Below are 23,442 nucleotides of genomic sequence, written 5' to 3' on the forward strand. Positions count from 1 at the left end.
GTTGCCTGGGAATCTTACAAAGAAGGAAGTTACTTGGGCGATGAGCATACACTGCAAATCTTAGAGATGAAAGGAAGGATATAGGGAATAAATGCATATATGTGCACACATTCACATGTATGTGTCCAGGTATGTGGCCGTGCTGGAAAACGAGAGAACGCTCAGCAGTCCAGAGAAATTCCTGAAGGAGTGAATGCAAAAAGCACTGGAGTGAGCCCACAGCCCAGGAAACACAGCTGAAGAACCTGTTCCAAAAGGTGGGTGCAGCCCCAAGGATGTTCCGTGCCCACAAAAAGTGGGGTGACCCCCCCGCCCCCCCAAGAGGAAGCAGCGTGTTCAGGGAACGGAGGCCTGGAACAGGGAGTCCCAGAGACAACACTGAGTGCACACTCACCATCACCAAACGCTAGAGCGCCGCCAGCTCCACAGAAGGAAAGCGTTTGTATTGGTTTGGCCAAAAGGTCCGTACGTTTTTTTCCGTAAAAGAAAAAGACACATTTTTCATTTTCACCAGTGACTTTATTGATCTGGACATTTTGAGTATGTCGGCTGTCTCTGACGCGGTAGAATGTTGATTGTACTCAGTTGATGTCTCAGTTTGATCGCTATGAACTTCAACTGGTCTACGCGACTGGGGAGCATCATCCAGCAAGAAATCTCCAGCACGAAGCTTCGCAAACACTTTTGACACGTTCCATCAGTCACAGCACCTTCTCCATCCAAGGCACAAATCCTTTTTAGTGTTTCAGTTGCGTTTTTACCTTTCTTGAAATAATAAAGCATAACATACCAAAAGTGTTGCTTATTTTCTTCCATCTTTAGTATTACAATGGCTGCACAAAAATTCACCAGTTTGACGTTTTTTAAAAAGGAATGCTGATATGACGATACATCAACAGAATTGTTTCGAATGAAGTTAAAGACAACTAAGCACCACTAGAGCCGTCTTATGGGGGGGAAAAAAAAACTATTGGTCCCCCTGTGTAGTGCTGGAGAGTAGACGTCCATCCCTGTAAAGAGCCCGAGACCGAAGATGAAGAAGAGCTTTCACTGTGTCACCTGGGGACTGAGTGTGCCGCGAAGAGAGCACCCGTACAACCATCCACAAGGCAAGGGGCTGGAGGAGAGAGCTGCTGGGGGAAGAGACCCCACAGACAGAAGGAGGGCACACAACTGCCACCTGGGAAGGAGATCCAAGGTCCTGACCATCACTGCACGCATCAGAGTGCATCTGACCGAGGGGACCGGGCCACCACACAGTGGAGCTGCTCCGAGCCTGCCCCCACCCGGGAATTGCACGCGGAAAACCCCTAATTGGCCTGCTGGCTCACAGACCACGTCTGTGCAGAACTGTTAGGAAGGAACTCATTGAGAAGAAACTTAAGAGTCTCAAACAACCTCACACAGGTCAAGCCAGTCACCCAAAGCGTCAAAGTTAGTAGGCATGGAACTGCCCCCAATTCTTCTTGTCCAAGTGAACTCCCCCTGCTTTATTGCTCCCAAATTTAGGAGGAGGGCAACACCTCCTCCTGAGCTCACCCAAGCTTAGAGAGGGTCGGGGACCTCAGTCACGCCAGGCAGCCCTTTTCCCAGCCTTCGGGGACAGTTGAGGCGAGGCCCAGGGAGGCTTAACTACGGGTTGGGTGGCAGGGGTGTCCTCAGAAGCCAGCGTTCTTGGCTTGGGCCCGGGGGCCAAAGAGCTGCTCAGCAACGACCTTGCCATCATACTTGGGCAGCGTGCCCCCGAAGTCGGTGGGCAGGATGTCCTTGTCAATCTCCTGGAAGAAGCCGGAGAGGTCATCTCCATGGACAAAGACCTGCAGGAAAGCAGGGGGACAGAGCTAAGTGAGGGGTGTCCTGATGGGGAGGAATCAAGGGGATGACAAAGATACAGTGTGCCATCTCTCTGCCTGATGACATCCTTCTGCCCAATCCTCCACTCGGCTCAGGATGACAGTAGGGGTCAGGAGGGCTCAGGTGGAGTCCCCTCATGCCCCCTCCCTCACCCCTCTTGTCTCACAAACCCTTTCCTGCTAGAGCCCCCTTCGCTCCCACCCCACCCCTAGCCAGGCCCCGAGCACCGCCCGTGGCCCCGCACTCACCCGCTGCAGCAGCTTGCTCTTCAGGAAGGGCCGCACCACATTGTAGGTTGTGGTGAAGTACCACGGCTGGTGGATGAAGTGGACGGCTTTGAACCGGGCTGGGAAGGAGCCCTGCGGGGACAGAGAGCGTCCCGCCCCGCAGCCCCGGTGACCGCTTACTCCCCTGCTGCCTCTCCGCACGGCCCCCTGCAGGTTCCAGCCCCAGGCCACCCACGAGGCGGCTCCAGGCTGCGGGAGGCCATGCCACCCAGCCCTCTCCCGCGTGTCAGGGAGCGAAGACATGAAATGGCAGCCTTGCTTGTTTTTAGGGGCCTGATTTTTTCAAACCCATTTGCCTGCTGAGTAGACTGCAAACTATTCTAGATCACAGGGACACAACCATCGCGCCTCGTTGCCCTTCAACCCGTCCCACGGCCCGGCCCTCCCCGCTTCCGTTCCCAGGTGCACATAAAGCTGAGGCTGAGCTCCAGGACGGGACTTCTGACACTCGGAGGAGGGCATTGTCGGGAATCAGTGACATCCTTCCTCAGGATCAGTTCACATTCAAAGAGAGGCAGCGGGACATACGTGGACAGGGAACGGCGTTTTGGGCCACTTTAGGGTTTTGTGAACTTGAGAAGTCAATGCAAGTCTCTGAGCCTCTGTTTCTATCTAGGTTTTTAAAATGAAGCCGGGAAGCAGCGAGAGAATGCCCTCTCGGGGTAAATGAGCGCATCAACGGGCCTACTGGGGACACTGCTGGGCACCATGCAAGTGTCTGCGGCTGTCTTTGCTCTTCGCGGAACCAGGTGGTCACGTTCTCAGGGCCCTGCCAGCACCACTAAACCAGGACCCCGGGGCCAGCCCCCCCTGGCCTCCCGACCTGTGAGGGGCTCCTGCAGGACAGGGTTCTGAGGCCCCACCTGGAGCATGTCCACCATCTTCCTGAGGTCGGCAGCCCGCAGCCCGGCAGCCTGCTGCATGGTGAAGCCCTGGAAGTTCTCCACGATGCAGAAGCCGTTAATTTGAGTCTCCTCATTCTCCAGCAGCTTCTCCAGGATGAAACAATATGCCTGCAAGATCTTGGGCACAGAGGGAACAGGCTGCCAGCCCCAGCCCACAGGTCAAGGGCCTGAGGGGAGAGCGAACTGGCCCGTCCTCACTGGATGTAACCTGTCACAGGCTCAGAGCTGGAGCAGCTTTCAGCACTTGGCAGGGCTGGTCGCCGCCCCTTGGCAGGGACACCAGGGCGCAGCCATGCTTTGGCCAGTGGGCCCTTGCCTGCAAAGCGGCAGGGTTTTCCAGCTGCCCTGGCCCACGCTAGGAACTCTCCCCCCAGACCTCACCTCCTGGGGAGCCAGGAGTGACAGCCCAGGGCCTGGGGAGGGACCCAGCCCAGAGGGTGGGAGGGAGCCAGGAGAGCTCCCACTGACCTCATCAAAGGTGATCTCTTCACAGTCCCAGTTCTCGATGTTGAAGAGCAGGACCACTCGGCCGTACTTGTCCCGACTGGAGAGGACCCCGGGGTAGCCAGCCTCCACGGTGCAGCGGACCGCCTCCGGGGACAGGCTGTCGAAGAGCTCGGGGTACTGCAGCCGGAAGTGCACGTAGCCTGGCACCCGGAGGACAGAGGAGCCCTCAGGGCGCCAGCCCCTCCGTGTGGGACCCAGCAGGACACGCCACCTTTCAAGGGTAACTGCCGTCCTCATCAAACAGGAGTCTAGGCATGAACATCACTTGTAAAGTGCTGACGCGCAGGGTGTGATCCTAAACCTGAGGGCGACCGTTACTTGTTCTTTCCCTCTCCCAGGGCAGGGGCGCAGGCTTCTCAGCGGGCGCAGGGTGCGTGGGGATAAAACCCAAACCCTGAGCAGGACACAGAGGCCCTACCAGCTGGAGCGGCATTTGTGTCACCTCTGCCCTGCATCCTAGCCCATCCTGGGCAGGTCCCCGCCTCTCTGTGGCTGTCTCCACCGCCACCCTGGCGGGCCCAGGCCCAAGGAGGTGTTCGGGAGCCCCTGGCAAGGGAATGCCACTGGCCGCCTACAGCACCCTGGCCCACCCATCACCTGGCCTCGGCCCTGCCGCCCTGCCCCTGGCAATTCATTTCCTTCGGGTTTTTCTCAAAACTTCCCTTTGGCCCAAGGCCTTCCGCTTGACCTAAAACGTCAGCCGCTCCATGCTTTACCTCCGCCTCCTTCATTTTTCTCCTTATCCCCTCTAACCAGCTAACGCTCTACATACTTTTACTTTTTCTGCTTTATGATTTCCACCGTTAAAATATAAGGTCCACGTGGGCAGGCAGTTCTTGCCGGCTTTGTTCTCTGCTGCACCCTTTGGTACACAGGCAGCGGATGGCCATTTGGCAAAGGAAGGAAGGAAGAAGCAAGAAAAGGAGCCTCGTGGGCCTGCAGAGGGCCTGCGCAGACCCCGGCTCTCCGCCAGCACTGACTTCCAGAGGAAAAGTGTCTTCAGCCAGCCAGCAAGGCCAGCCTGCTGGGCTCCTTCCCGCGTTGGCCGGCCAGGTCTTCAGTTCTACTCTCTGCAGGAGGCTCGGGTACCTGGGGGAGCCAGGCACCACAGACCCCCTTCCCTGCCAAGCCCCAGAGCCAAAGCCTAGCCTTGTGGGAGGAGGGTACTCCTCCCTTCCTCAGGCACCCAGTCTGGGTGACTCAGTTCTGCTCATTGAACCCTAAAACTAAGAGAGAGCTGAGCGGAGCCAGATCGCCAGGAATCTGGTCCCACTCCATTCATCCATTGCCCGAGCAGAGCGGGATCTCCGATTTCACAGTCAGGACAGGACGGAGTGGGCGGGAAGTGGAGGGGTAGGTCCCGGGTGGCTGCCTGCGTGAGGGTCGGCACCATCCTCATAACCAACCGCGCCTCTCCCCGCACCCCGCAGCCACCCCAGCGCGGGCGGGGCTCACCTCTGAGCAGCTCGTAGGCGCGCCCCACGTGGAACTTGCGCGCGCGGATGAAGCGCAGGAAGAAGGCGCTGTCCCGCCCCTGCACCTTCTCGGCCACAGCCCGGGCCAGCTCCTGCCCCGAGGCCGCCCGCAGCCGCACCAGCTCCCGCAGCTCGCGCACCGCCTCCTCCCGGGTCTCCGCCCTCTCGTTCAGCTCGTCCTTGGCCTGGAGCAGGGTTAGGTGGGGGCAGGAAGTCACAGGTAAGTGCTGCGCGGGGCGGGGACACAGGCACACAGGGTGGGACCTGCCGAGGGAGGGACGAGGGACGGGCAGGCGGATGGAGGGGCGGCAGCTGGACCCCCGCTGCGCCGCCCACGGTAAGGTTGGTCTCCCCGTGTCTCAGGGCGAGCAGACCCAGGTGCACGGAGGGGAGATACGACTGCCCCAGGGCAGCCAGGTAGAACGAGTGGAGTTGGGAATTATTGAACAGCCTTACTCAGGCTGGACTCCTAATCACCTCGCTCTGCTGCCTCCCACGCTTCATTCTGATCTTTTAAAAAACAAAGATACCCGCCCTAAAGCAGCCAGCCCTGCTCCCAAAGCCTCCCAGGCCTCCCTGGCCTGGGGCTGGAGATCGCATCCTGTCTCAAGCAGCTCTCCCCGCGGACAGCATGAGGAGGGAAGGCAGAGCGCAGGGAGTCAGGTCTGGGGGAAGCTCAGAGCGCCTGTCCCTTGAGCTGCCCCGTGAAGCAGAGATGGAAGCCAAGAGCGCAGTCCGATCATTTCTGAGCTGGCCCAGCAAACTTTTTTTTTTTATAGGTTCGGAAGGGAAGACCCAGAGAGGGAAAGCGGTTTGCTCAAAGTCACACAGCAAGCTAGAAGTAGGTCTGATTCTCGAGCTCGGGTCTCTGGCCTAACCACTGAGGCAGCGTTTGGATCCCTGTCCCCCAGGGCCACTTGCAGGCCAGGGCTCCTACTCTCAGAATCTAGGATGCTCCCTGATCAGGGCCCCCAGGTCACTATTGGTTCTATAGTCTTGGATTGGGCCAGCCTGGATGTCTGGTCAGCCAGTTGCTGCCCTCCAGGAAGGCCCCTAGAACAGGCCAGTCCGCCAAGTTCAGGATGACCCGGAGAGTTACCTTCCCCTGCATCCCAGGCCGCCTCACCTTCTGCAAGGTGTGAGGGCGCAGCTCGCTGCACGGGCCAAAGACAGGCCCATGGTCCTTGGTTGTAAGCCGCTCCAGCTGGGTGCGGAGCTCCTGTTCCTCCTCAGGAACCACGCGGAAGGTGCCCGCCTGGCAGAGAGGAGTCAGGGAGAAGCAGTGACAGGCTCCCATCAGCCAGAGCCAGCAAGCAAACGGCCTGCTCAGACCCCAAACCAGTGATTTGCCCAAGGTGGCTGTTAAACCTCCTCTGTTGTTGGGGGCGGGGGGAGTCCAGGACCACAGAGAGGCTGTAGGGGTGAATGCCCGTAACCGTGGGCCGACCAGGGATGGAGAGAGGGAAGGGGGATGCAGGGCGGCCCCAGGTGCAGGGGTGCTCACCCCTTCTGACATGCTGCCTCTGGAAGACTGAGTCCTTGTCCTCGGTCCGGCCTCCGCAGGCAGCGTCCTGGCTGGCAAGGAGGTCAGGGCTGCAGGGCTATGGAGGGACTCCTGCCACTGTCTCGGAACAGTGGGTCTCAGACTTCCGCGTGTGTCACAGCCACCTGGGCGCTTGTTGGAAATACGGACGCATAATTCCTTCTCTTTCTGAACATCATACTGATCATTGCCTCAATTTGACAGAGGGACTTAGGGGACCCCAGGGAATATCTGAGGGTCTCCCCTTTCCTGCCTCTCTCACTCCACAGCCCCAGCCACGGCAGGGACATTTTGAGAGCTGCAACCCCCCCAACAGGAACCAAATTTATGCGACCACACTGGCGGGGAGACCCCCGGACACACGGCGCGGAGGCACACCGAAGCACTGCTGTGCCCCGACTTGGGTTTTGCTAGAGCAGGCCTGGAGCGGCTGACGGAACTACCCCAGGAGCTCAGCCAGCAGGGAGAGCGGCCGGACAGTCCCAGCCAGGTAAGCGGATCAGCAGGACAAGATCCTACGTCTTAGGAACAGAGAGTTACAGTCAGTACAGGGACGCTTCTTAAAAAGAGGCCCAATCTATTAACTCTCATTTTTTTAAAGCCCTACCTTGTGAGTTGTATACAGTGGAAACATACCCACCCCTCACTCCACGTGCAGGCTGATCTCTGCTCTCCAGGGTTGCCAGATAATATACAGAATGCATAATTACACGTGAGTTTCAGATGAACAAGAAGTACTTTTTCAATATAAGTATGTCCCAGATATTGCACAGGACATACTTATACTTAGAAGTATTTCTTGTTTGCGTGAAATTTCATATTTAAATTCACATTCACGTTGAATTCACATTTATTTGGTAAATTTGCCATCAGATTGGTCCGGCTCATCCTGGAAAGTGGCCAGCTGATTTCAGTTGTATGGGAGACTGGGGTGTAGCCCCTCTCTGCCCCGACTCTCCACCCTAGTCCTGGGCTTCCCAGCCCAGCCAGGCCCCTGGTACTGACTTACCTGCCAGGTGGGCAGCTCCTCCTTGGAGCCACCTGGTGCCTGTGTCCTCCCGGAGCCTGGAGTTTGCCACCACAGGGGTGTGACCTAGTCAGCAGGCTGGGATTAGTGTGTCACAAGAAACTTCTCAGGGCCCACAGTTCCTGTTAAATCAGGCTTGCAGGAGGTCCAGATTGGGGCAAGCAAAGCACCAGCGGGAAGAAGGGATCAGCCTGGGCCTGGCTGGAGCCTCCTCAAAGCCCTCCTTTGTGTGGTCTGTTCTAATTCCTGCTTAGCCATGTGGAAGCCAGGCTGTGGGGCAGGATCTGGGCCAGTCCCATCCCCTCCTCCATGCCCTCTCCCTCATCCGAGGGGGCTCTGGGAGATCACACCCCAGGGTTAAACATGCAGGAGGCACTGGGAAATTTTACATGTGATTGCCAAAGCAATGGCAGCTTTAGGCGAACCCAGGTCTGTCACCCTCTCCTGTGGCCCAGCAGGACCTGGCGAGGTAGTTGTCAACTCCAGAGTGAGTGGGGCCCATTGGGAAATGTAGCTGGTCGGGCTGCGCGGGGACAGGACAGACAGGCTGACCCACCTTCTAGGCGGCTTAGTGAGTGGCAGGAGCCTGCTCTGGATCCACGGGGCCCAGGTTTAAGCCCTAGCTCCAGCGCCTGCCAGCTGTGAGAAGGCACTCCGCCCGTGGCTCGGCTTTCTCCCCTGGGAAGCGGGGACAGGCGTGTGCAGACTCGTGGCTTTAGTGAGGGTAGAATGCAGCCAAGTGCCTAGCACAGTGCCTGACACTTAGGAGGTGCAGACGTGTGCAAATGTTATCATCTGCTCCAAATCCAGAATCTACAGGCCTCCGGGTGGAGGGGGAATGAAGCTAAGGAACTAAACTGTGCATTTGATTTCATTTGATTCAACTTAAATTTAAATTAAAAATTAAAAACGGATGCTGGATTGAGTTATTGGGAAACTTGTAAGTATGTGGAACAGAACAGCTCAGGTGTGTGATTCTACTTTCTCAGCTGTAAATTTTGTGATGAACTTTTTCTGATGAAAATTTAGAGTCCAAAGTAAGATAGGCTCTCTGAGAATATATAAACTACCTGCTAGATTTTGAAGACTTAGTACAAAGAACAGAGTATAAAAATTTTCAGTAATGATCCTTATATGGCATAATGTTCTGAAATGATAATATTCTGGATGTATTGGATTAAAAATATAGTAGCATTAATTTCACTTTTTTTTTTATTCACTTTTCGGGGGGACAGGGCTATTAGAAAATGCAAACTTTTCTGATTTTAGTTTCATTTTAATGGCTCCCATTCTACTTCTCGTGGACAGGGCTGCTCTAAACCTTGCTGTTCCTTGAAGTGGGCTTATAGTCCACGGGCCTCAGAATCGTCTGGGAGCTTGTTAGAGATACAGAGCCTGTTACAGCCATTGACCCTGTCAGGCCTCAGTTGCTACACTTGTAAAATGGTGTTATCGGCGTGCCTGTACCCCCCGAAAAATCATATATTAGAGTCTTATTCCCTGGTACCTCAGAATGTGACCGTATTTGGAGATAGGGTCTTTAAGGTGTGTTACCTTAATTTAGGTCATCAGGGTGGCTATAAACCAATATGCCTGGTGTCCTTATAAGAAGAAGAGATGCACAGAGATGCACAGAGGGGGTACGGTGGGAAAACACAGGAAGAAGACACCATCTGCAAGCCAAGGAGAGAGGCCTCAGAAGAAAGCGGCCCTGCCTGCACCTGGATCTTGCACTCCCAGCCTCCAGAACCATGACAAAACGAGTTTCTGTTGTTTAAGCTACTCAGTCTGTAGCACTTTGTTGTAATGGCTTAGGTAGACTAGTAGAGGTGGAATATTAGATTTTTTTCCCCAGGTACTTCCCAGGGAGATAAGTGGGGGCAGGCAGTTTGAGAGCTCAGGCTGGCCCACGGGAAGGAAACCTGGAGGCTCTGGAAGAGTCTCTGTCAGAGCTAGGCGATGGATTCCGTCACAAAAAGCATGCCCGTGCACCAGGAATACTTTTGAGTTAATGGCACCATCCTGACCAGAGTGGGCTGCACAGAGCTTTTCAGCAGGCTCGAAGGCCATGTGGCCCTTCATAGGGGGCAGCACTTGCTTCGGCATTACCTTCTGCTCACAGCCGTAACGCTTCGCTGCCCTGCCCTTCCCCCTCCCAAGAGTCACGTTCCTGTCTGGCTCCTCTGGCTGGAACAATAGTGCCACTGTGTGAGGAGAGACGCTGCCCTCGTTGGCCCGGACACCTGTGCTGGCCACGCTGGCAGGCAGCTCTGCCAGGCTGGAGGCAGGGGAGGCGGGCGCCGGATTTGACATGCCCTCATTCTATATTGTGGCAAGGGCCTCGCCAGCGTCACCGCACCTAGTCCTTCCAGATGGGGCACTGAGTATAATCCCCTTTTTACAGAACGGGGAACTGAGCTTCAAGCCACGCAGCTGGTAAGGAGGAGAGGCCTGATCGCTTTAGAGCTCTCCCCTCATTCACACACAGGGCTGCGCCTGCTCCAGAAGTGAGCGCCACACAGGTGTGACTGCCCCGGGAGGCCACACCTGTCCCGGGCTCCTGGGGAAGGTGGCATCGCCCCACTTTCCTGGGAGCAGCCCCAGCGGGCAGGAGGCCAGTCACTGCCTTTGGGGGACGACCCTAAGGAACGCCCGGCCCCGGGACAGTTTGCACCTTCCTTAAAATGACACAGTGGAAGTGAGAGTGTCCTTCTCGGCACGGGCTGACCTGCAGGGCGGCCAGCGGCCACTTCTCCCTAAAAAGCTCCAGTTCCTCCAGGAGGCATGCAGGCTCCCGGAAGGAGGGTCTGCCCTGGGACAGCTGGGGGCTGGGGTTGCCCGAGAGGCGAACCATGAGGAGCCTAAGGAGCATCATATGCTTGCACAGAGAGTGCAGCTTAAGTGATAGTGAGGCCCTTGCTGAGCACGTGGCAGAGGGTGGCCTCCGGGCTCCTTGGCCGGGAAATTGAACCTCAACGCATAGCTGCCGGGAGCTGCGGGAAAGACCTGGTGTCGATGGCCGTGGGACAGCTGAGGTCATCTGCTGGGAGGGAACCAGGAGAGAGAAAAACTTGAAATAATCCTCATGAAGACCAGAGACTCTCTGCCCTCCCCTGCGTTGCCTTTCGCGCTCCTGTCCCCGTAGCAGATACTTACGGGGCAGTTGCTGCTTTGCCAAGCTGTGCACCAAACGCTGGGGCTTCTCACGGGGAACCACGAAAGGCCACCGCCGGTGCAGGTTATGTCTAAGGGATCACTGGCACCTCCAGTAGCACAAGGGGCGGGACACCCGCCTCTGCCTTCCAGAGCCTTCTAATCTAAAGACCTGCGGGGCCATCACATGAGTCTTCCCCTGCCCCTCGCTGTCTGTGCCTAGGCCGCACTGCGCATGCTCGCTCTGCGGTCCCGAGTTCGAGTTCTCAGCCCCGCCCCCTCCCCGCCTTAATGGTACAGCTCGGCGGCGGAAGCGAGCGGCGGGGGGCGGGACCTGTAGTGCCGGGTAACGGAAGTGCGGCGGCGTGGCTTGAGCGGGAGATTTGAAAGCCGGCGGTGGCGGGGAGGCCAAGGTAACCGCGCGGGCAGGGTCCGCGCGCGGCCGGGGCGGTGGGATTCGGCCCCGGGGAGGAGGAAGCGGGTCCGTGAGGGCGGAAGGGCCCGTTCCGCAGTGGCGTCCGGTGTTTCCTGCGGCCTGGAAGGTAAGGCGCGCCGCAGTCTCGAGCCGCGTCCCCGGGCTTTCGCGGCCCCTCCCCCCGGGGCCCGTGACAGTTCGGCCCTCGCGGTTGGGCGCCCACGCCCGAGAAATCGCCCCGCACCCTAATCCAGGCCTCCGTCGCTCCCCCGCAAACAGCCCCCGGGGCTCCTCCCCTCTCGCGTCGGTGCGCTTCTTTCTTCCAAGGGCCGCCTCGGCGTTTCGGGGTCTCCTCGGCTCCCGACGTTCTGGTTGCTCTGCGGTACTCGCGGAATGAAATACACAGACGTCTTCCACTGCCGTTGAGAACCCTGCACAGTTCATTCGCAGCCTGTCATTCTGGCCTTCCCAGTCGCCGCTCCCCTCCGTGAGCGCGACCTCGGGCCGTCGTTTCTCCCCGAATACGCTGCTCCGGGCCGCACGTGATCGCCCCTGGCGACGGTGCTCTCCCTCCCGGTGGCGGGCCGCGGGCACCGCTGTTTGCACTTAGTCTCCTGAGTTCCAGCCCCGGCTTCCTTCTGCAGGGAAGATTTGAACACATTTCCTTCTGTGGTCTTGTTTTTATGCCATTTAACGAGCCTTTGCATTACCGGCGCTGTTTATTTTGTCAAATATTACTTTATTCTATGCTTAGAACACACATTCTTGCCTGTATTTATAGTCGTCGGCAGCCATCCGTCTCGAGAGACGATGGTGTAGCTTCTTAAGAGTCTATCTGCACCGCCGAGAATGGCTGTGCAGTCCGACTTGGGAGTGACACGGTATCTGTCTCCTCCCGTGTTGAATCGACATCTTGCGATGACGCTGGAGTGTCCTCTCCAGTGAAGCTGAAGCTACAGAGCCTGGGCAGGGTGATATGGAGGGTCTGCTGTTGCCCAAGCAGCAGACCCCCCCTCTCTTCGCAGCTGAAGGGTCCAAGGGAAAGACGGAGTCAATACAGCTTGGCTTCGGGTGCGCCGCAGGAGTTGCCGGTGTTGACTACAACGTCAAACCGCCTTAGGGACTCCGGCTCCGGATTTTCTGTCGGGGTTTACTCCCTTAGCCTTTCCCCTGAAGAGGTATGCCGCAAGGCAGCGGAGGTTTTTTTGGAGTCAGAGTTTTCCTTCTCTGATGTGCCCTGACTGGAAGATCGAACCAGCGACACTTAGCTCGCAGGCCGACGCTCAATCCACTGAGCCAAACCAGCCAGGGACATGTATTTATAGTAGCATCTTACATATTTGATATACTGTTAAATGACAGCCTCGTGCCAGGCAGTGTTCTGGGTAGATGCTACAAAAATGTGATGAAAGTGGGGGCAAAATTGTGAATCCACTTGATTAGAATAAAAATTTTTAATAAGGAAATTGCAGGGAATTCTTGAGATGCTTTCGTTTGCAGGAGAGTCCCCTGCGCATGCTGTTTAGTGGTCCTCGGCCTGTTGGTGCTCTCGGTGCGCGTTGTCCGTAATATCTGTGAAACGCTCAGGGAGCAGGTGGGGAAGGGGAAAAGCCTGGTTTCCTTCTGCAAGTTCCATCAGCTCTGACGTCCTGCCTTGCAGTGCCCCGCTTTGTGCAGCCATGGACCGGAACATTCTGTCTCTCGCAGCAGAGAAAACAGCAGACCGGCTGCGGGGATTTCTTCAGACCCTGAAAGAAGATGATGTGAGTACAGGGGAGTGTGTTCTGCTGAAAGCAAACGTCCAGCACAGCGACACAGCCCAAGGACATGGGACGGTCGTTCTGCCACTTCGTCTACTCCCCGCCCTCCTCAGGAGACGGGGATTTACACGCTAACAGTTCATAGATGTGACGAAGCGAGGAAGAAAAATGGACGGCCTAAGGCATTTGTGTACATTTATACGACTGTATAACCGTTAAATGATAATTATGCAGCCGTGTCTATGAGCAAATCAGTAGACTTTTGTGGTTCTTAGAACAATCCTGTTTGAAGATACTATCCAGTTATTGAGACATTAGATTTGCCTGTTGGTGCCCTTTCCTTCCTTCCATTTTTTCCCCAAAGAAGATAAATTTATAAGCAGTAAAATATTTTGAAATCTTTAGTAAGAAAAGACTAGCATGTCTTCCCTGGATGTATGTGATTATAAAATGGGCTGATAATTACCTTATGTTAGGCTGTTCATTGTTTCTACTTTTCTTCCTCTTCCTACTTGCTTTTGCTATAACAGCTGATCTCAGCTTATTCAGATCCCCGCATGGAGAAGAGTCCCTCCTTAAGATTAACCCAGTCTGGCTGACAGTGTCTGCCTTTCCTCAGTTTTTTCTGTCTGAGCCTTCAGTTGCCTTTACAAATACTGTTTTCTGAATTTTTTTTCCTGTCACCCTTTCCTTTGCTGCTCTACCCGACACTCCGTGTCACATGATCCTGTTTGCCTTATCCATCCCTGTATCCCTAGTGCCTATAGGAAAAAACATTCTCAAATATTTGTTGAGTGTATAGCCCCAAGAACACAGCTCAGTACCTAGCACTGATGAAATATTCTTTAAATCTTTGTAGTACAAATAAATTTCAGTCTGGATAGCCTAGCATCATGTTAGGCTTTACCTTGGTCTGTCTAAATAAATAGTGATTTCTCACCCCTGGAGGATGTGACCCCGGCAGATGAGTGTTTTTCATATTGGGAGTTTAGGTCATGCGGGTAAAGAAACGGTTGCCAGAGGCTTATAGTTTTTGGTTCTTTGACCGCAGCTGGCGCATCTCCTGCAGAAGGAGGCAGTGAAAGGGAAAGCGGCTGGAGCGCTCCTGAGAGCCATCTTCAAAGGTAACGACAGCGAAGGCTGCGTCTGTCACCTTAGGCTCATCGGGAGACTTGGGGACTTCTGGCGCACGCTGCCCGAACTGCTGTATCAAAACTTGTCAGCATTTCTGCTCTGAGCGCCACAGTCATCAGCGTTTCCGTCATTCTGTTCCTGTGTTCCACTACACAGTGTGTTTTTCCTGCTTGTTTACCCTTCAACCTTGTAAGACTTTTTCCTGTGTGTTTCTGTCCACCTTTTTAACACAACAAGGCTCCCCCTGCTCTGAGGAAGCTGGAGCTCGTCGGAGACTGAAGGTATACACGTGTTGTATCCAGTTGGTGGAATCCGGGGATTTGCAGAAAGAAGTCGCATCTGAGATCATAGGGTTGCTAATGCTGGAGGTGAGGTGGAAAACAAAAATGCTTTTGTTTTGGGGTTGATTTTGGTGGAGTGGGGGCTATAATTTGTTGAGGAAGGGAGAACAGATGTGCCAAGCCTAAAACAGATCCTATTTATGAATTAGAATTATTATAAGACAAAATAGTTGATGGATAGGCCGTTAATTCTCTAGATGTTCCCATTGCATTTCTGGTATCATGGACATGTACCTTTTTGAAGAGCTGGCATATCTGAAAACCCTGGGGAACTGGTGCAGCGTTCTGACCTTCGAAATCCTTTATAATGATAAACTTATACCAGAGCGGAATGATACCCTGAGTCCCTGCTAGGATCAGTTCTGGTTTCCTTGCTAGTTCTGTTGATTCAGCAAAACACTCTTGTTTCTTGGGAAGAGATAGCAGACGTTCAGATCTCTGCTTGATATTTTCCTCATCCCGTGAAATTGTAGGCCCACCATTTCCCAGGACCGGTGTTGGTTGAACTGGCCAACGAGTTTGTCGGCGCGATCAGGAAGGGCAGCCTCGTGAACGGGAGGTCTCTGGAGCTGTTCCCCGTCGTTCTCACCGCTCTCACTACCAAAATGGCAAGCCTGGCTTACGGCAAAGGTCATTCATTCTCCTCTAGTGTTAGTCGCGTTTTCTCTCTTCATGAGACTCTGCCTTATTTCTCAGGGTGTTTTGCATTTCTAGATGGACTGAGTGGGGAAGAATGCAAGACGCAGCTGATTCACACCCTCTGTTCAGGCAGGTGAGCCTCTCTTGTTCACGGGTAGAACGTTCTCAGGGCTGTGAGTGTCAAAAGAAAGAACTCCCATTTGTTTGAGGAATTCACATCACTGAAGTTTTTAGTGTGTGTATAATGTGCCGCTTGAATAAAACCACCTAGTCCGTGATGAGTTTTTGAGAGACCGCCTACTGCGTTCTTTGCTCTAAGATCGTACATGTGATTTTGATGTATTTAACGGGCTGTCTTGACACAGCAGTTGAGGCTGCACCCTATTTGGGGTCCTATGGTCCTCAAGGCTGGGAAGTCACCCTGCTGCTGTAGCTTTGGTATTTTTTTGAGGGAGTGGAATATATAAGTGATGTTTATATCTTTAAACCAGAAATAAGGGAATTACCCTAAGAATAGAGTCCAGCCTGAAAGAAAATTCTCATACTTGAACATAGTCAACACAGAAATTTGTGACCAATTGACGCATACAATAATAGAGACATGAAATTTATAGCCATTAAAAATGAGATGTATAAAGACATACCTCAAAGATGAAAAGTTTTACGGCATGGTCAATGAAATACAAAGAGAATACTATGTTACATAATCCTATGATTGCACTTGAGCATATTAAAAAGAACCAGAAGGGAATATCAAGGTTATCTAAACAGGAATGACTACTTTCATGGTTCCTTACATAATGTCTTTTATGTAAATAACTCCAGGCATGAATCAGCACGTGTATATTTATCCATTGATTCGTTTGTTTTTAATTACACAAAGGAGCTTAGTACACATTATAATATACCTTGCATTTTTTAAAAATATTTTATTTAGTTTTAGAAAGAGGGGCAGGGTTTTCGCCAGTCTGATAGATTAAAACCATTTATTTCGTTTGTTTTAAACATTATTTCTTTGATCTTGTTACCCCGATTTCTTTTCATCATAACTAATTTTATAAAGCGATCTGTAAGTAAATTAAAATGAGATAAACTCACCTCTGCCTGCTCACTGTCTTTACCCAGGTGGGATCGGAGGCATGTGGTCCAGCTCACCTCCATGTTCAAGTAAGCAGCACCGTGTTCTTTCTCCTCCCGTCCTGCCCTGCTGTGCGACCGACCTGCTAGACCCCACAGTGTAGCACGTGCAGCCCCCTCTCCCCAGGAGGAGCACTGGTTCCTCCGTTTTCTGTTACAGGTTTCCCCCCGCCCCCCCTGCCTTGCTTTGCTCACTTCCTGAAAGTGTAGCTTTATAATTTTCCCCCCAAGACATCTTGGCTTAGGTAAGGTTATTAGTTTCCTTTAAGGTTCTCTGTTCCAGAAAATGCCAAAGGGGCAGCTCCAGTAGTCTGTCACCTCCCACTGAGGCTCTGGCACCATTTGGCTCGGCCTTCAGAATCTTTGCTCCGCAGGGATGTGCCTCTGACCGCAGAGGAGGCGGGGTTGGTGACGGAAAACGTGCTGAAGGTGTTCCCCGCATTGAATCTTCAAGAAGTGCCGCCTTTGGTCTATCAGCTTCTGGTTCTCTCCTCAAAGGTACAGAGAAGATACCGTTTCTTTTTAACTCGGGTGGAATGATAGTCGGGGCCATTTGGCTTATTCCTATTCTCGGTTTACGTGCTCGGGGGTGGCTGCCTTCCTCTCACGTCTGACCCTTTGGTCTAGTAAAGAGGTCACGCTCCTCAGACAAGGACGCGTACCTTGTACTGACTACCACGTATTTCGTGTGCGTAGTAGAAGGAATAAGGATCTCCAGAAGGGAGGGCTATAGGCCCCTTAAAGTCTGGCGTAAAGATGTATTTTAAACCAGTTTTTAAAGTGGAAGCGTTCTATAAATTTTTAGTGTGAAGTCAAGTTGTAATCTGTTTATTTAAATTCATACTTGAGAGCTTCCAAGCCAAAGGGTTCAACTTGCTGATCTTATCCTTTCTAGAGAGGCCTTACCTGATTTGTATTTTTCCAGGGCAACAGAAAGAGGGTTTTGGAAGGAATCATAGCTTTCTTCAATGAGCTGGATACGCGGCACAAAGAGGAGCAGAGCGGTGATGAGTGAGTAATAGGGTCTAAAAATAAAACCAGCTGTACAGATCCTCTCGTTACACATCTCAGTTCCTTCAGGGTCGCCTGGCCTTTCGGTGCCTGCCTTCCCCTCCCCGCCCCTGCGGTGGCCGTGACCTCAGCCTGGGCCAGCCTGCATGGGCGTCTGAGCCTCTGCACTGCTGTCTTGTTCATACACTTCCGTTGACTCGTTTAGGCTCTTGGACCTTCTTACCGTGCCGTCAGGGGAGCTTTGTCACGTGGAAGGCACCGTGATTCTACATGTCGTGTTTGCCATCAAAGTGGACTGCGAACTGGGCAGAGAACTCCTGAAGCTCTTAAAGGTAGCACTGGCCACGAGGTGACCCGGGATCCCTAGCAAACGGATGTGGGGACTCACGCCTCTTGTGTGCCAGTTAGTGACAGGGAGCACGTGGAAATATTGTAGGGTGACGCTGGGTCTAGAGCGTTTCTTGTTAGACTGTGAAAGTGGGAGATACATGATGTCACCACATTCTTCCCCAAGTTCTATTTTAAAGCAGTGCCGTAAGGGTTCTAGTTTTTAAGAAGAGAAGATGAGAACTCTTCAGGAAACTGCAGATGTAACCTTAACTCCGTTCTTGTGTTACGTGAACTCCAGCCTTGACATGTTTTCCCCATTTATGAGTCGGGGAGGTTGCCTTGTTGTAGTACATTTCGATGTTTTGTGACCTGACGTCATTCATTAAGCACCTTTGAAGCACCAAGATAAAAATCAGAAGTGTTTAGAACTCTTTTAAGGAAAAGTAGTAAACAGATAAAGGACCTATTTTCTTCCAGCATTTTGTTTTGAAATTTTTTAGCCCACAGGAAAGTAAAATACTTCCGCAGGATAAACATCTGTATACCCTTTACTTGGACAGACCATGTGTACCTTTTCTCACTTTCTCTCATGAATTTTTTTTTTCTGAACCATTTAAAAGAGGAAATCACGACGCTTCGATGCCTGAGCACTTCTGCGTGCGTCTCCCAGGAATAAGCTTCAGCATCTTTGGAATTTTGCGGAGCATCCAGCCCAGCTGGCTGTGTCTGACATTGTTGTTGGGTTTGTCAGATTATATTCCTGGGTTGAGATTCAAGTTTAACAGTGTTGCCAAGAGCGTGTCCTAAGTGTGCTGCGTGCTTTCTCGTGTAGGGTGGGAGTCAGCACGCTTTTTGTAAAGGGCTTTGCAGGCATCATTCACGCGACCCCTTTAGCCTCTGAGCGCTTTTTGTGGCGTAAACAACCCAGGGCTCACCTGGTACATTTCTTGCCGCATCCTGATTGATACCAGCCATTTCTTTTTTTGAATGTATGTCTTATTATTAAGTTTCAAGAATTCTCTGTAATTTTGGGTACAATTCCTTTATATTTACCAAATATTTTTTCTGGTCTGTAGCTTGTCTATTCATTTCCTGAGAGGTGTCTTTTGAAACAAAAGTTTTGAATTTTGATCATGTCTGAATATCCCATTTTTTTCTCCTATAAAGTTTGCTTGTGGTATTATGTATAAGAAAATCTTTGCCTAATCCAGGGTCTTGAAGATTTTCTGCTATGATTTTTCCAAAAGCTTTGTAGTTTTAGCTCTGACATAATAGGTTTCTGACCCCTGTAAGGACCTTGTTTGAGGTGCACGGAATGACTGCTTCGTTGCTCATCTGTTCCAGGCAGGACAGCAAGGAGACTTTAGGGACACGTGTCCCTTCAGCATCGCCCTCCTGCTCTCTGTAACAAGAATACAAAGATTTGAGGAACAGGTACTTATTCATGACTTTTGGGTTCCCTCTGTGGTTGAGAAGGCGTACAGCGCCTGTTTTGTAAAAACACCATCCTTTCCTAAGCAATTCCATCCCAGTCCCGCCAGCAGCAGATGCCTCTGTGAGACATGGAGGCCCACACTGTTGTCTAGGGGTTGCTTGAAGTCTTCTTCAGGTGCTTGCTACTTGGCGTATCCCTCTGTTTCCTGTGGTTTGGTGAGCCAGCTGGTGAGCTGGCATTAGGAATGGAGAGAGCACACAGCACAGGTAGCAAGAATGGCACGTGTTCACCTGCAGGTTTATTACCTTGTAGCTTTCCAAGAAATTGCCCCTGATTGAACTGAAATTAATGTGACTGGGTTAGTTGCAAGAATGAAAAGACTTTCTCTTTTTTCTCATGTGTTCCCTACTTGTGGGTAATATGAGTATTGATTTTAGCCCTTTTTCTTTCTTACGGAAGGCCTGTCTCCAACTCTTAGGTTCCCACAGAAAGTCATGATATTTATACCACACTCATCTAGTGAAACAGTTGTCATGGGATATGAGTGTATGGCAGCAAGTAGGGATGGCTGCTGGCATGGGATACCATTTTTTTGCTTCATTTTTCTATCTTTATTTTAGGTGTTTGACCTTTTGAAGGCTTTGGTTTTTAAAAGCTTTAAGGATCTTCAGCTTCTCCAAGGCTCAAAATTTCTTCAGAATCTAGTTCCTCATCGACCTTGTGTTTCAACCATGATCTTGGAAGTGGTAAAGAATAGGTGAGTTTATGAACCATACCCCAGTCAGTTTCTGAGGTGTGTACAGCTTTAGAAAGTGCAGTGAGCCCTGGCTGGTCTGGCTCAGTGGATTGAGTGCCGGCCCGCGAACAGAAGGGTCACCAGTTCGATGCCCAGTCAGGGCACGTGCCTGGGTTTCAGGCCAGGCCCCCAGTTGGGAGTGAGCAAGAGGCGACTGATTGATGTGTTTCTTGAACATCAATGTTTCTCTCCTTCCCCTCCACCCTCTCCAAAAATAAATAAAAATTAAAAAAGAAAGAAAGAAAGCTTTCTCAAGGGAGGCACTTAAAAATAAAAAGGAAAGAAAAGAAAAGGTTCATGGGAACAGTGTTGGTTGTCCAGGTCAAGTTTGGAAACACGGAACAGGGCAGTGGAGAGAAGTGGAAGGTATTTTACTGAGCTTTCCTTCCCCACTATGCACTGCCTTGCAGTGTTCACAGCTGGGACCACGTGACTCAGGGCCTGGTTGAACTTGGCTTCATTTTAATGGATTCCTACGGGCCCAAGAAGAGTGTGGATGGAAGAGCCATTGAAGCCAGTGCAGGCTTTGCGAGAACACCAAACCAGCATGCGTGTCAGCTGGGGGCCAGTATCCTGCTGGAAACTTTCAAGGTGAGAGGCTAGTTTGGCCACCACTTCCTGGTTTTGTTAAGTCAGGTTGTAAATGGGGCGTGACACTTGCCTGGGGGTTTGGGGGGGCGTGGATGTCTGAGTTCTGGGGGCAGAGGTAGGGGCAGTAATGGGAACATCATGGCTCCATTTTAACTGGTATTTACTTTCTTGTCTTTTATTTACATGAACTTTTCATTCTATCTTCTATTCTTTTTTTTTTTTTCAGATTTAATGTGTTTTATTGATTAAAATATTACATTTGTGCCAATTTCCCTTCCCTCTGCTCCCCTCCACCCGCTGGCCCCCTTCCCTCCAGTTGTCCCCCCCTTTTAGATTATGTCCATTAGTTGTGCATACAGTTCCTCCCAACCTCTCTCCATCTATTCCATTCCCTCCTACCTTGATCCCCAATTCCTATATCATCTCCCTCCCTTTCCCCATTCCCCCTCCCTGTTGACCTCCCCCCAATATGCTTCCCGTACCCACAGTTCCTTTTCCACTCTTGTTGCCTGTTTAGTTTGCCTTTGTTTCATCTCCTTAGCTTCTGTTTTTTAAACCAGTCCCTTTAACATCTCATATAACAGTGGTTTGGATCTAATGAACTCTTTCAGTTTTATTTTGTCCTGGAAACACTTTCTCTGTCCTTCTATTCTGAATGACAATTTCGCTGGATAGAGTATTCGTGGTTGTAGGTTTTGGATTTTCATTACTTTGAATATTTCTTGCCAGTCCCTTCTTGCCTGTAGGGTTTCCCTTGAGAAGTCTGCTGATAGTCTAATTGGGACCCCTTTGTACATAATTCTTTTCTTCTCTCTTGCTGCTTTTAAGATTCTCTCTTTGTCTTTAATTTTTGACATTTTGATTATAATGTGTCTTGGAGTAGTTCTCCCTGGGTCCAGTCTCTTGGGAACTCTCCTTGCTTCCTGGACCTGCAAGTCTATTCCCTTCCCCAATTCTGGGAAGTTCTCCTTTATTATATTTTCACTCAATTTTTCAAGTTCTAGTTCATTTTCCTCATTCTCTGGCAAACCAATGATTCTTATGTTGGGCCTTTTATAACTGTCCCAGAGGTTTCTGATCCTCTCATTGTTGCTTCCCATTTCCTCTCGCTGCATTGGTTGACTGCTTGTTCCTTCTCCATATTCCAGTTTGTTGAAATGAACTCTGGATTTTTGTTCCTCATCATCTGTCTCGTATGCGGTTTTGTTCCTTTCGTTATGAAAAGTTTTTCGCTTCTTTCTTATCTTTTTCCTGCTCTTTTGTGAATTCTGTAAGCCACCTGATAACAATGGCCCAGAACTGAGCCTCTGACAGGTTTCTTATCTGTTCATCTGTCAGGTTCTCTAACTGCTGCCTGGTGAGCTGTGTCACCGGGATTTCTATAGTTGTCTGCCACATTTTGACAGATGCGTTTTGTTTTCTTGGGCCGGCTGTCGGGGGCAGTGCCTGTGTACTCGTAATGACCCAGCGACCGGCGCCGTTTGGCGTCACAAGTCAGCGACCGGCGCCTGTCTGCGACCTATTTCGCAGCCCTGTGGTGCTTTCTTTCTTTGGGGGCGGGGGTCCAAAATGGATTCACACAGTTATTCAGCTAGGAGACCGGGATCCGTCCTCCCGCCCCCCTGGGCCTCACTGTTCAAGGTGATGCGGTGGCCGCTCTCCCCAGCGCTGGGGTCGCGCACCGCAGGGGCTTGACTGCCGCCGGGATTTTTCGCCCCCCGCCGCTCCGCGAACAGCTTTGCCCTCTTTAACTCTTACCTGCCCGAATGGCACCGCTGGTTTATAACTTCATATGTTGGGCTTCCGTGTAGTTTTATTTTCTGGAATTTCTAGTTATCCTTTGTTTTGAAGTAGTTGTATTCCTCTCTAGTTGTAGAGGGAGACTTAGCGTGTCTGTCTAAGCCTCCATCTTGGCCGGAAGTCCCTATCTTCTATTCTTTCTGATCGTTTCTTAGAGGTTTGAATATAAATTAGCTTTCCTATGGTTTTCCTCTCCCTCCAGCAGTAAATCTTTTTTTTTCTCTAGTGCTAGTTCTTTAAACAACAAATAACCTTTTATGTCACTATAGGACATCAGGCTTGAATAGTCATGCTTATTGGATTGTTGTTTTCCAAGAACCCAAAATGGAGACGTTACCTTTTTTGAGTTCAGTAACATATCATGACTGTCATCTCAGTCTTATTTTCTGAAACAGCATTGAAAAACACATTTCCTCCGAAGGAAAAGCGGGATCATAACTGAGGCTAAACAGCGCTGCTTTGCAGTGCCTCCTCTTAAGTTTCTTTTTGACGTTCGCTTGTTTAATGTAGCCACACGCTGAACTGTGGGCTGAAATGGTTATTTGGATGCTAATGCCAAGTAAATCTAGTGTCCCGATCTGGAACGATACACTGCGTGCCAAGAAGAGCCGTGAGAGTTGTGTGCCAGGTGACGTAAATGACTTTCCTTAACAGTGATGTGAGTGAAGACCTTCTGAGGAGAAGAGTCTAATAGTTTTTGTTTTTAATCTTTTTTAAAACTAGAGAGGTTCCACTTGATTGCACACAGATGTTGGCTTTGCCAAGGCGTCTGTAGGGCCTACAGCTTACTGCTGATCTCATTATTAGTCCAGGTCTGAAAGAAATTACTCTGTACGTCACACTAATCCAGTTCAGGGAAGGATTCTAACGAAAATTCAAGTGGAAATTCAAAACAGGGCTCTCTTTAGGCAACTATTGTGCTTCTAGAAACTGAGGAAGGATTTGGTGAAGATGTTTTCAGGTTACCAAAAATTTTCATGGGCTTTTAAATTTTAAATTGAACGTGTATACTATCAGAAATAGTACGGATGTTGGCATGTAATGGACACTTACGCAGCATTGTTCCTATTCCATGCTGGACCTCATATGAGCCGTATGTGCGTGGGGTCTCTTGTAGGTTCATAAGCATGGCAGTTTGTCCTGCTCATGCAGAACATGAGCACAGAATGAGGGCAGAATTGAGTGATCCTGTCTTTCCAGGGGATTCACATTCATCTGTCTTTGAAATAAGCGCTCAAGTTTTACTCACATCCAAACTGTCATTCGTGCTCCCTCACGTGCATCAATGCGATGGTAAGCTGA

General features: G+C 51.3%; 2 protein-coding genes and 1 long non-coding RNA gene across 3 annotated transcripts in view; 1 reads left to right on the forward strand and 2 right to left on the reverse strand.

The window, feature by feature from the left end:
• Positions 1-952: 952 nt before the first annotated feature.
• Positions 953-7,649, reverse strand: RLBP1 (retinaldehyde binding protein 1). The gene is made up of 7 exons (XM_090263745.1): positions 6,533-7,649; positions 6,155-6,283; positions 5,009-5,213; positions 3,515-3,693; positions 3,005-3,163; positions 2,103-2,213; positions 953-1,817 (listed from the first exon to the last, which is right to left on the reverse strand). Exons 1-7 carry the CDS (start codon positions 6,542-6,544, stop codon positions 1,659-1,661), a joined length of 954 nt encoding a protein of 317 aa, XP_090119871.1. The 5' UTR covers positions 6,545-7,649; the 3' UTR covers positions 953-1,658.
• Positions 7,650-8,831: 1,182 nt separating this feature from the next.
• LOC149992074 (uncharacterized) lies at positions 8,832-11,023 on the reverse strand. Its single transcript, XR_016508504.1, has 3 exons — positions 10,755-11,023; positions 10,605-10,638; positions 8,832-9,271 (listed from the first exon to the last, which is right to left on the reverse strand). It is a non-coding gene; the product is annotated as an uncharacterized LOC149992074 (long non-coding RNA).
• Positions 11,024-11,113: 90 nt separating this feature from the next.
• Positions 11,114-23,442, forward strand: part of FANCI (FA complementation group I) — a 33,306-nt gene continuing 20,977 nt past the window's right edge. The window contains exons 1-13 of the mRNA XM_090263756.1: positions 11,114-11,164; positions 12,827-12,929; positions 13,978-14,050; positions 14,298-14,428; positions 14,875-15,031; positions 15,116-15,173; positions 16,166-16,207; positions 16,552-16,675; positions 17,103-17,188; positions 17,394-17,520; positions 18,863-18,952; positions 19,574-19,710; positions 20,160-20,340. Coding sequence (XP_090119882.1) covers positions 12,846-12,929; positions 13,978-14,050; positions 14,298-14,428; positions 14,875-15,031; positions 15,116-15,173; positions 16,166-16,207; positions 16,552-16,675; positions 17,103-17,188; positions 17,394-17,520; positions 18,863-18,952; positions 19,574-19,710; positions 20,160-20,340 — 1,290 coding nt within the window. The 5' untranslated portion in view covers positions 11,114-11,164; positions 12,827-12,845. The remainder of the gene's footprint in view (positions 11,165-12,826; positions 12,930-13,977; positions 14,051-14,297; positions 14,429-14,874; positions 15,032-15,115; positions 15,174-16,165; positions 16,208-16,551; positions 16,676-17,102; positions 17,189-17,393; positions 17,521-18,862; positions 18,953-19,573; positions 19,711-20,159; positions 20,341-23,442) is intronic.

The sequence above is a fragment of the Furipterus horrens genome, unplaced genomic scaffold (assembly GCF_987537825.1).
Source record: "Furipterus horrens unplaced genomic scaffold, mFurHor1.1.pri manual_scaffold_16, whole genome shotgun sequence".
Classification (NCBI taxonomy): Eukaryota; Metazoa; Chordata; class Mammalia; order Chiroptera; family Furipteridae; genus Furipterus; species Furipterus horrens.